Below are 12504 nucleotides of genomic sequence, written 5' to 3'. Positions count from 1 at the left end.
ATAAAACTTAAGTGTGGTTTATTAACTCACAAAGAGTGAAAACACATATAAGTCCTGAAGGGGGCTTTCTGACTCCATAATATTAATTTTCTCCAGGAGACTTTTAAGAACATCTTTACTAAGATGTTCCATATATGTTTTCCCATATATTTGTTTAAGTGGAATCACTACAGAAATTGACATCTTCCCCCCACTACCGTCATTGCCCCACAATCAGGTTTACTTGTTTTCCTAACATTGTGCTTTGTTTAAAGAAAAAAACCAAGGGGCGCCTGGGTGGCTCAGTCAGTTGAGCATCTGACTTCAGCTCAGGTCGTGATGTAGCGGTTTGTGAGTTCGAGCCCTGCGTTGAGCTCTGGGCTGCCAGCTCAGGGCCTGGAGCCTGCTTCAGATTCTATGTCTCCCTCTGTCTCCGCCCCTCCCCCTCTCACACTCTGTCTCTCAAAAATTAATAAACATTAAAGAAAATTAAAACAAAAACAAAACACTCTAGTATATTTTGTTTTTATACCCTTGAGCTCTAAAAAATATTTTAAATTTGATTCACTGTTGATTTCAATTCCACAAACATTTACTGAGTGCCTACTGGGCACGTAACTAAAGAAGGGGCATGTAAAACCATGTACTTACATCTTCTATGTCGGTGCCGAGCAAGGACCGAGAACTTAAGTCCAGACCTTGGAGCTGAAGTCGGGCGACTTCGAGCTCAAGTGACAGGTGTTCGGTCTGTTTCTTTTCTGCTGCCAATTTGGACTCCATCTCCATGGTCACACTTGTCAGCTTCTGTTGCCACTGTTCATTTTCTGACAAATACTGCTTCCTCAGACAGTCGAGCTCTTTCCTTTCAGAGCTTAATAACTGCTCGAGCTCTTCAATTTCCTTATTTTTCATAATCTCCTGACTTTCAATTTTGTCCTCTAGCTTTTTGAGGGATTGCAGGTACATCTGACAGAGGATCTCAAGTTCTTCAACGCTCTTCACTGGGGTAGACAGAATCTCTTTCTTGGTCAGATTTTCCTCCTCCAGACTGCAGCAAGATCCTTCTTCTACATTCGACTGGTTTGCCGAAATATTCCCAACTAAATTATCTAAAAGAGATGTTTCCCCGGTCTGGTCTAAAAGCTCTTTGCAAAAAGAGAATTCTCCCAAACTTGTAAGACCAGGGCTGTCAGTAATACGAGAGAATGACAACGAAAGAAAATGCCCTTCCTGGGGTCCTGGCATCCCCTCCTTTACCAAGTCACCTTGGAAGTTTTTCAGACTTGTTGACAAGACTGAATTTTCAGCCTTTAATGTGTCCACATAAGACTGTAGCTCTGACATCTTAGAGCTCATTTGACAGTGCTGATCATGTAAAGTTTTGTGTTCGCTTTGTAAAGATGAGAGTTTCTCTTGTAATTCAGCGAAGTGCATTTGAACTTCCTTGTTTGACAGTGTCAAGTGCTCATAGCAATTACTGTCATTCAAAGGACTTAAGGACACACATTTCTGCTCATTTTGTTGTTCACCAAATTCACCTTCTGCCATTTCTTTCACTAACTCGCCTTGGAGAAGTCCATGTTCATCATTTAGGATTTTAACTTCATTTACTAGTTTCCCCACCTCTTCTGCCATTTTACTAGTTGCTGTGATACATTCTGATCTTGAGTCGTTCAGCTCAGATATTAGCTCAAGCTTTTCGACCTGCAGCGTTTCGCACATTTTCTCCAGCTCATTCAGCTTGCTCATTGCTGTTTGTAGAGAGCACTGCAGATGCGCATTGTCATTCTGACTTGTTGACAACTCGTGAAGCACAGAAACATGCTCATGCTCTCCTCCTGTGTCTACAGCACAGTCTTCGGGGCCACTAAGTCCTTGTGACTGAGTGTCTTGTCGCACATTTCCCATGTCTAATTCTATTCTAATTGTCTGTAGGCACTCCTTCTCCTCACTTTCCTCAAGTTCCAATTCCCTCTTTCTCATCTTAGCTCCTGATTGTACCAACTGTGCACTGTCACAGTCTAGAGAGGGATCTTCAACTTCAAGATCCATCGGAAGCTGAACATGACATTCATTTATGTCACTCTCTTCCTTCACAGGGTCAATAATTGGTTCTGATTCTAGAATCCGATGCTCTTGTTTCGTCTCCATTAAGGTCATCAGGTGCTTGTTCTCTTGTAATAGAGCATTAAGTTCCTTTTGCGTCTTACTCTGTTCTTCCTTTAAGGTCATGATTTCTTGCTTTAAACCATCCGCCTCGCTCTTGGAATTGTTCTGGATACCCGCAATCTCCGATCTCAGATCTTGCCGCACTGCCTCCTGCTCTAGTATCAGATTCTGGTTTCTTTCTTCGGCGAATGCTAATTTTGTTACAAATGCTTGGTGTTCCCTTGCAAATGTCTCCTTTAGGTGTTCCAGTTCAAGTTTTCTATTTTCACAAGCACTGGTGCATTCACTTAGCAAGCATTCTAATTGAGAGTTCTTTTCTTGAGCTGCTTTATATTTTTCACTAAGATCCTCAAATGCACGTCCTGTTTCTTCACATCTTTGTAGTAAAATAAGTCTTTCTTGCTGGTACTGACTGGATAACTCTGAAATGCTTTTGTCTCTTTCGTCTATACGGGTAGAAAAACTCTCACTTTTTTGGAGTAAGTTAATCTTCTCTTGACTTAAGGTTGCATTCATTTCCTTCAGGGTCTCATTCTCTTGGGTCAGCTCTTCAATTTCTTTTCTGTTTCGAGAAATGGCAGCACTCATTTCCTTCTTCTCTGAGCTCAGGCTTTCAGACAAAAGTTGTAGCTCCTTTAGAGATTCTTGAAGTAAATGGTTGCTCTTTTTTAACTCTTGAGTCTCTGCTTGCTCTGTTTCTAATTTTTCATTCAGAAGTTGGAACTCTCTTTCCTTGTTCTCCAGGGCAGCTAAAGTTTCAGCAAAGACGTTCTGATGAGCAGAAGTGTCTTCTTGTAACTTACTAATGCGTTGGCTTGTTTCGGCCACAAAACTTTGATGCATCTGCTCTGCTTTGATGAGATTGTCTTCTATTTCTCCTCTGATTTGCACCAACTCTTCACACTGCTTTTGCAGGTCTGAGTTCATCTGCTTTTGAGACTCTAATGAAAACTCAAGAGAAATGACTCGATTTTGTAAGATGGCTGAACTTTTTGGACTATGATCTGCTTCTAAACAGCATTTGCTCCTTCCTGAAGGCGTGTTTCTTTGTTCTCCAAGTATATTTGCAAAGGAGTTATTCATTGCAGACTGCTGTTCAAAGACCAAAAGACTCCCGGGATGAGCTTCATTGGTCACCAGAGAAGCATCTCTGGATTTTAGCAGTTCCTGAAGGCTCTCATATTCAGCTTGCAAGTCTTGGTAACGCTGGTCTCTGTCTGTTACTTCACTTGACACTAACTGAAGCTTGTGTTCTAGATCTTCAACTTGCCCAGTAAGTTGAGCCATTTTCAGGCACATATTTTCTACTTCCTTCTTATGTTTCTGATCTGAGAGCTCGGCTTTCTGCTGCAGTTCTACGTAAGCTTGCTTCTGCGTCTCCACCTCCACTGTCTTGCTGTCTATCACATTGTGAAGGTTTCTGATCTCAACATTCAGATTTTCGCTTTCCATCTCCAATGTTCTTACTTTCTCGTTGTATTCGTGACTTTTTATTTGTTGTGTCTTGAGACAAGTTTCCAAGTGATGAAGCTTACTCTGCAAGCTTCCCTTCTCTGACTCCAGCTGACTTAGAAGCTGTTCCTTTTCACTCTTCCAACGAGCAAACAGGGTCTCCTCTTCTTTCAATTCTTCATATTCTTTCTTTTTTAACTCCAAAGCAGTCAGCAAAGCTTCGGACTCTTTCTCTGTTTTGCTTAACTTCTCGTTCAGTTGTTCAATGTGATGCTCCCTTTTCTTCAAAAGGTCTTGAGAACAATCTCGCTGCTTTTCCAGATCGGCCAAGGCAAGCTTCAGTTTCTCTAAAGTCAAGGAATTCTCTTGCTGACTGATTTTTTCTTGAAGATCTCTTAACATGGTTTCCTGAGAGGCATTCTTAGCTGTAAAAAAATAAATTAATTAATTAAATTTAAAAAAAAAGAAAGCTTAAGTTGTCATGTTTTTAATAAATATTTATTCCAAAAGAATCCCAAACCATTAAAAAAAAAATCTAAACAAGGGGCGCCTGGGTGGCTCAGTTGGTTAAATGTCGAACTCTTGATTTTGGCTCAGGTCACCATCACACTGTTCACAAGATGGAGCCCTGCATCAGAATCGGAACCTGTGCTAATAGCACAGAGCCTGACTGGGATTCTCTCTCTCAAAAATAAATAAATAAACAAACTTAAAAACACAAATCCATACAAACTAACAGCATCTCAAGCCCTATAAAAATTGGCATTATTGCCTGGGTATCTTCCGGAAAGCAGATCACCTGATAATTATCTGAGATTACATAAACACAGTGAGGAAATGGTCCTTATGAGGATGTAATACATTTGTTCATCTTCTTTCTAAGCAGCTTGGTAAAGTGTTGCTGCACACAATAGCAGGGGGTTATTTTCTTAAGTACTTAAAACTTCTTTTTCTTTGTATGTGTTTATGTATATGTGAATTTTCCCCCTTCTGAAATACTTATCAAAAGAAAGCTGTGTGCAGCTTCAAATGGAAACAGCCTACTTCACTACAGAATAATTCTCATTTTCCAGAAAAGCGAACTATTCCACCATTTTAGCCAAAAATTTATAGGCTTAGTACAAAAGAGTACATGGTGCTATATTATCAGTACTTCTCAAGGCCTCTGTGTGAGTACTGTTGAGAAACGGTGTCACCTACATCCCAGCCCCTCACAGTAAGTGTCCATGAAGTGTCACGTGGAAGGTTTTCCAGACTCCACTGCCGCCTTGTTTTCTGCCTAGAAACTCACGTCTACCCACAAGCCCCTCCTAGTTGGAAACAATGGCAGTGCTTTCATTCAAAGCACTCATTCCAAAGCCTTCATTCCAAGTGATGGGAAGGCTTCCTGTTCAAGTACGCTGAGGGAGAACAAACACTAAGAATCTCAACAGTAGATGAGAAAGCTAGCATGTATTAAACTCAGTTGTTACACGTAAGGGAAAATAATTCCTAATTTTAACGCTTTTAATCTCAGTCTACCTACTGAGGGTTGATGGCTCATGAAGACAGCACCACAAGGCTCTCGTTCCACTTCACTTGTGAGGACCTCAAACAATGACACTGGTGACCAACACTAAGAAATGCCCTCACCTTTCCTTCTCTTACAGTTTTCTTTCAAGAAACATGAAGATGGACATTTTTACCCGTTGCTATGGAAGAAGTGAAAGCTGTTTGAGGGAAATCAGAATTTAAAGGAGATTAGTCAAGGTGCCTGGGTGGATCAGTTGGTTGGGCGTCCAACTCTTGATTTCAGCTCAGGTCATGGTCTCACAGTTCCTGAGATGCAGCCCCGTGTTGGGCTCTGCACTGACAGTACAGTGCCTGCTTGGGATTCTCTCTCTCCCTCCCTCACTCAGAACAAATAAACATTTTTTTTCTAATTTTTTTAATGTTTATTTATTTTTGAGAGAGAGAGAGAAAGCAGGGGAGGGGCAGACAGAGAAGGAGACACAGAATCCAAAGCAGGCTCCAGGCTGAGCTGTCAACACAGAGCCTGACACAGGGATCAAACTCACAAACTGAGAGATCATGACCTGAGCAGAAGTCAGACGCTCAACTGACTGAGCCACCCAAGCACCCCTAAATATTTTAAATAAACAAACAAATAAATAAATGGGAAAATAGTCACAGAGAAGTTCGACACATATTTCACAAGGCAGGTTGAAAGAAATCCAAGAGGTGCAAATACCCCGGATGAGAAAATTAATGTAAGTAAAAGACATACGGAATGTATAAATAAATGTGAAATGGATTCATGTGGCGTGTGCAGCATAATCCTGTGTCTATGCAGAAAGTGAGGAAATAAAATCACTCAGTCAAGTAAGTCATCAAAAAACAATGGTCATTAAGGGCTGGGAAGACATGCATTGAATATAGGCTTTTTCCATCATCTGGGAAATGATATCGAGCGAGAAGATGAGCTGTCGGAATAAAACGAACAAACACACTTGAGGCACAAAAAATAGCACTCCAGGGTAAGAGACAGCACTGACAATTTACTTTTGTGTAGAGAATATTTACCCTCCGGTTTCAAAGTACTGCAAACCTAGGCAGTTTGGGACTCAATGTGTTGCCCAAACAATCACAAAAAAGTGCCCAACTATCACTCTGAAACTAAAAAGTAGGAGAGACAAAACTTTCTCCACATCAGCTGCAGACATCTTTCTGGGAGGATATACGGGAAAACTGAAAAACGTTTCTAAAGCTACCCTTCCTCCCTCCTGGGACATCAGCTTAGAAAAAGAACTCCAGGGGCGCCTGGGTGGCTCTGTCAATTAAGCATCTGGCCCTTGATTTCGGCTCAGGTCATGATCTCATCGTTTGTGAAATCGAGCCCCGTGTTAAGCTCTATGCTGACAGTGCAGAGCCTGCTTGGGATTCTCTCTCTCCTTTCTCTGCCCCTCCCCTGGCTCACCCACGTGCTCGTTCTCTCTCTCTCTCTCTCAAAATAAATAAATAAACATTTTTAAAGGAAAAAGAACTCTAAATGCTAAGTTTACTTACCCCTCATTTCTTCAGCGAAATTCTGGCTCTGAGTCAAACTCTGTTTGGCCTTCCTCAGTTCTTCCTCTAGGTGGCAGACTTCTCTGGCCCTTTGCTCAGACTGACTCTGATGGAGGCTGTTTTCCTTCTTGGCTTCCTAAAGCACACATTTAACTGGTTATAATCAAAACCACTCAAACTATGGCTTCTGCCATATATGGGTCCCAAATGGGACCATTTGTGTACCTCACTGGGGAGGAATCGCACTTTCCCTTTGCGGACCTAATAAAGTTAGACATTCTTACTTCAATCAGATGATTTTATGAACAGAATTCAAAAGAAACCACGAAACCCAAAACTGATTATAATCTTTTTCCTTCAAAGAAATAGGCCTCTATGAACTTTCTGGATGTCCCCACGCTTGCTAAAGGGTTACCTCAAAAGGAGAATCCTACTTAGGAGATCCTCAAAGACACAAGCTCCAAGTTCCCATCACACCTGAATGATCCAAAACATCTTTGCAACGATCTGATATGCTAACGAACCCAGAGATTCACATGACAAATCATTTACTTTGCACTGGAAAACTATCTTAAGGCTCACTGTAAGGAGGATGCCTTTATGTATGAGTATTAAGTGTTTATTAAGAAAATCAGCAGTGTGCAAGATAATGGAAAGGGTGTTTTCAAAGACATAAATATAAATAAGACAAGAGTCTTCGGCCCTCAGGGCGGGTCTCCCCCCGGCAGTGGGGGAAGGATTTGATACTAACCACTTAGTTCATACCAGGATGTGCTAAATACTACAAAGAGGTGGAGTGTGCTATGGGAAATCAGAGGGCAGGTACACGGAAGGAAGAATGAATTCTAGATAGGGGGATCTTGTCTCTAGGTACCTGATTAGGTGAAGGAGCCGTACAAAACAGTAGCAGAGACTCATATGTAATGTCCATTCTATGACTAAGGAGAGAGGCCTATTTTTGAATCTTAAAACCAAGCAACATTTATTTAAATGCTAATTGCTTACCAACCACATTAAGATTTGCACAACCAATATAATAAATCTTCTGTTCATATTCCTCAATATGCTTTTCAACCGCCAGTGACTGTATCGCTGATAAGTAACTCCACCTATATTATAGGCCACCCTCTGGACCACAGAGAAATCGACATATATTGTTACAAACCGACGGAACCAAGTGGCCTCACGTCCTTAGAGAGAAAAATATTTCATAAGGCTACCCTTTTTTTTTTTTTAAATTGCACTTCAAAAAATACCCCTCAGAGAAGAACGGGGAATTTTTGAATCTTAAAGAAACAATTAAGACCCATCCTCCAAAACCCTACAGCACTGTTAGAAAACAGATGGCCTTGGCAAGGCTGTGCTGGAAAGTTGCCTTCAATTATCAGTCTGGTTACTACCAGCAGATGGGTACCCATGCAGCAAAGCCAAATTCAAGAAGAGGGAGAATCTGGCTAGTGGAGAGGACTTGAAATCTTGCTGGCGGCTGCTGTGTTCGTGCATATATGTTCATTTCATCCTCAGAACAAGACAGAGCCTGTTGTAGTTACGGTCCTCTGATTCCCTTGTCCCAATCCTGCCTCCCTTCCGCGAGCTAAATCGATGCTCTATCAAATTAAGAGATCAATCAGAGCTGATGGGCGGCTCCGACTGATCTCAAGGCTGAGAGGCTAACACAAGCGCCAGTCAGTGTTAAATTCGGTCAAAGGTGACCACGAAGGTGCACGGATGTTGAGGACGTGAACAAGCATCATTAAACGACAGAAACTATCATCGCTTATTTGCTCTCCGGGCTCAGAACAGTCTCCACTCAAATGAGATCACAGATGTGAAAGGAAAACTACCTTAAAGTACTGTAACAGGGGTAATGGAGCATTGTTATTTAGCCTTTCTTCCCCAGATTTGACAGCAGCTAGATCTGCGTGATCCACGCTAAGATTAGCTGAACAAGTTCAATGTAAAAGAGTAACTAGTTTCGCCACCTGCGTTGACTTTGCATTTTTACCAGGCAACTCATGAAATATTTTCTTACCCTAAAAAAAAAAAAAATCAATCGATTCGAATGGCATCTGCAAATAGAGGTGGGGCAAGAAAGCTGAGAAGACGCTGTGTACAAAGCTGAGGGCATCACCAGTAGAAGAAAGCAAGGTAAAAAGGAGAAAAGAGAAGGAAAGGGGCAACTGATGTTTGTATGTCTGATGGTCTCTATCCATCTCTTTCCATGACTGGCGGCATTAAATGAATAGTAAGCTCAACGGAAAGATTAACATGTCTTTCTCTCTTCTGGCATTAGCTCCGTAAATATTTGTTTCTAACAAAATGTTCAGCCAATCCTGGGACCCAGCAGGCTTATAATACTATGGCTATGAGCAACCCAAGAATTTCAAAAGGCCCAAATTTGGAAAATGAACATCTGAAAATGGCTCTGTAGGCTGCCATCCATCAGCAATTAGTTTTCTGTGAGGCCACGGCCACTTAAGACTTGATTGGGTAGCTCATTATCAACAATGAGTTCAGCATACAAGGACGTATTCTCCTAGGCATCTCTTACGTCCTCCAATGGTTTGCAAAATTGGGCATGAATCTGGAAAAACACAACACAAATCCCTATAACCACAAGCCAGCATTAGAGCTTAGCAAGCAATTCCACCCAGATCAACTTCAATTTTAGGAGCAGCAAGGGAAGCATCGCTTCCTAGGGCCAGACAAAACAAATTTCAGTTACTGTGTGGCATTTTCATGATCCCATCCATGAATGGGGCTTAATATGTCCCCTGCTGTGATGAAGTCAGTACCGTACACAGGGATGGGTTCAGAGGATGCCCCTTTCCCCTTCCCACCTCATCATTCTTGTCTGCGGGACCAAGCTCCTTCGAGAACCCGGTGTAATACAGATCCCCGTGCTCAGGAAGGTCCTTAGGCGAGTGGTCCCTCATTTTGGCTACCAAACGATGCTATTTTATTGCCTCACCCCAATGTTAGCAGGCTGGCATTGGAGGGTGGGACGCACAGCTTACCTAAAGCCTCCTTTCACATTGACACTAGATCTGAATTTTACCATTGATTGGGCCATTTAATCACATTTCTATCCTCGTACTTTCTCATTGTGAGCAGCACGTCTGTTTACGAAATGCAGACAAGGAAAATTTCAGTACAACTGTCTCATTCTCTCGGCGCCCAGAACCTCTAAGTGTGCAAGGAGCGTTTGTACTTACTTAGAATTTGATATCGGAAAAACTACCAGAGTGCTGGAAGAGCAGGACAGGCAAAATTTTTAATGTGAGAAATCTCAAAAGCACTGTCCCCTGCTCATTACTTTCTGTGCCTCCAGGTGACAGCAAACAGCGGGAACATCAGAATGTCACCGTCGTGGAAACCGAAGCAATAAACAGGTAGCCGGCAATACTTTACTAATTAGCACGTATGTGCTAGGCACTGGTCTCAGCACTTTCCATCCAACATTTAGCCATTAATACATCTTGGAAAGGGGAAGGGTATTATTTAGTCCCTATATGCAGATGAGCAGTTGGACTCAGAAAGGCTAGGTAGGTCACTGTCTTAAGGTCACAGAGCAGAGAGGTGGCAGAAAATGATGCAGTCCCAGGGCTTCCTGACTCTCAAGCTAATGTTCTGCTACTAAGTTACACCACCACTCCTACGGGTAAGTCACTTTTCTAACGCCAATCCCAAACCAAATCGCAAAAGCCAGCTAAACCCTTCAAATTCTTTATATCATCCTCAAAAGAAGACACATACCCACAAAACATAAATTAAGGTCAATACTACATGCACCCCTACCCCTGTGCAAGGCACTTTCACAGGACACCAAAATCAAGGAAATCTAGGTGCAGCGTGAGATGCACTTAGCCGTGCAGGCCAGAGGTCACAGTGGACAGCTCTACAGCTGCGAAGCGGACCCTGTGGGGGTCTCTGCAGGTCTTCAGAAACACCTGCCAGAGAAGTGTCCGGCCCACCACCACACCTTGGCCAAGAAAACAGTGCCTGGACCCTCTTAACCAGATGACTGCTACAAAATGTTTTCACCAGGCAGCCAGTGGAGTCGCGGGAGAGTTTCTGGCTGGAAGGGAAGCTCGCAGGGGGAAGGGTTCGGTGCCAGTGTGCCTGTGGAAATGTTAGCGGAAGCATCTGTTGGTTGGTCCCCACTGGCCAAAAGGCAAACATTTGTTTTGCTGAAACAAACGCTTCCATTTGAAAACGTTCTCTGATGAGAGCATCATCTGACACCAAGTTTTCTTCCACTTGGGTTGCTGGAGCTGTGGCCTGTCCCCAACAGCATTACCCCTCTGAGGCCGCCTGCTTTAACAATCACCTCTCTGCTACTGACAGATGTTCTGACTTTACGACCATAATACACTCTTCAAAGCTGTGGGGATACATCATTTAGACTCTCCTCATCTGCATAAATAAATGTTCTTTATGCAGAATTCTTCCTGAAAAAGGGGCGCCTGGGTGGCTCAGTCGGTTAAGCGTCTGACTTCGGCCTAGGTCACGATCTTGCTGTTCCCGGGTTCGAGCCCTGCGTCGGGCTCTGTGCTGACAGCTCAGAGCCCGGAGCCTATTTCAGATTCTGTGTCTCCCTCTTTCTCTGACCCTCCCCCACTCACGCTCTGTCTCTCTGTCTCTCTCTCAAAAAGAAACATTTAAGAAAAACTAATAAAAAATATTCTTTCTAGAAATAAATCTTTAGTCTAAAAAATGATTGCAAAAGATTTAAAGATGTGGGAAAAATCCTTTCCCGTGACATTGTTTGATAGAGAAGAAGCTTCTACTGTTCTGCTCTGCTTCTCTGTAAAATTACCGTGCTGGTTTATGGCTCTATTCAAGTTGTTTCAATCTATTAACTGTCCCTCAATGGTTCTCAAATGAACCCTTTAAGATAAACTCCAGGCCACTAAACAGAAAAGCCGAATTAAAGTTAAGTCTGGGCAAAATTCCACATCATTGGGACACTCTCCTCACATCCAGGCCACTGGAGAAACTGTGTCCACCATCTTGTGTAACAAGCACGAATCCCCAAAGAAAGACACTGTCAGTCTCGCACAAGCCCAACATGACTCTGGAAGTTGGACAACCACTGACAATTACTTGTTGTTTTCGTAAGAATTTTAAATCTAGAAACCCCTCACCTGTCATCGCTTTTGTTTATAGAAGCCTAGGACTTTCTACGAAGTTCTTAATATTTGAAGACTCAAAAGCCAACCCTTGGGAAGGGGATCTAAATGATTCTTCCCATCACCAATTTTGTTTCTTTCCACTCAGCAAAGCTGATAAATGCTCATCTACTCCTCACTTACTTCACTGCTTCTCCTCAGCTCATTTTCCTGCATCTGACTCGCCTGTAACGCTTGTTCGGTTCTGCACAACTTTTGCTTGAACTCCTCCAAAATTTTTTCTAGCTGGTGCTTTCCTGATGTGACCTGTAAAGAGAAGACAAGGCTAAGTTTCATTTTTATGTTCTTTACTTTTTAAGTAAATTATTTCTTCTTCTTTTTTTTAATGTTTATTTGTTTTTGAGAGAGAGAGAGCAAGAACGAGCACGTCAGCAGAGGAAGGGCAGAAGGAGGGGGATAGAGGATCTGAAGCAGAGTGAGCCTGATGTGGGGTTCGAACTCATAAACCTGAGATCATGACCTCAGCCAGAGTCGGACACTTAACCAACTGAGTCACCCAGGTGCCCCTAAACTATTTCTTCTTAAGGAAAATGGTCATGGGACATGAGAATTGATGCCATCGATTTTGGGTGTGACACAATATATATCACAGCTAAATACAGCATTAGAAGTTTAACTTAAAATACCATCTGACCAACATGGGCAAGAAGCATAGAGGAGATGAAAA

General features: G+C 42.4%; 1 protein-coding gene across 2 annotated transcripts in view; it reads right to left on the bottom strand.

Moving 5' to 3' along the window:
- The window catches only part of CENPF (centromere protein F), a 57575-nt gene that overhangs the window by 21372 nt on the left and 23699 nt on the right, over window positions 1–12504 (bottom strand). For both annotated transcript variants that reach the window (XM_077763211.1, XM_077763212.1), the window contains exons 10-12: window positions 11961–12083; window positions 6646–6781; window positions 631–4025 (exon numbers count right to left, since the gene is read on the bottom strand). In XM_077763211.1, coding sequence (XP_077619337.1) covers window positions 631–4025; window positions 6646–6781; window positions 11961–12083 — 3654 coding nt within the window. The remainder of the gene's footprint in view (window positions 1–630; window positions 4026–6645; window positions 6782–11960; window positions 12084–12504) is intronic.

The sequence above is a fragment of the Crocuta crocuta genome, unplaced genomic scaffold, assembly GCF_008692635.1.
Source record: "Crocuta crocuta isolate KB4526 unplaced genomic scaffold, BGI_CrCroc_1.0 scaffold3, whole genome shotgun sequence".
In the NCBI taxonomy this organism is placed as follows: domain Eukaryota; kingdom Metazoa; phylum Chordata; class Mammalia; order Carnivora; family Hyaenidae; genus Crocuta; species Crocuta crocuta.
Note: the sequence above shows the minus strand (reverse complement) of the source record. Positions and strands in the feature narration are given on the sequence as shown.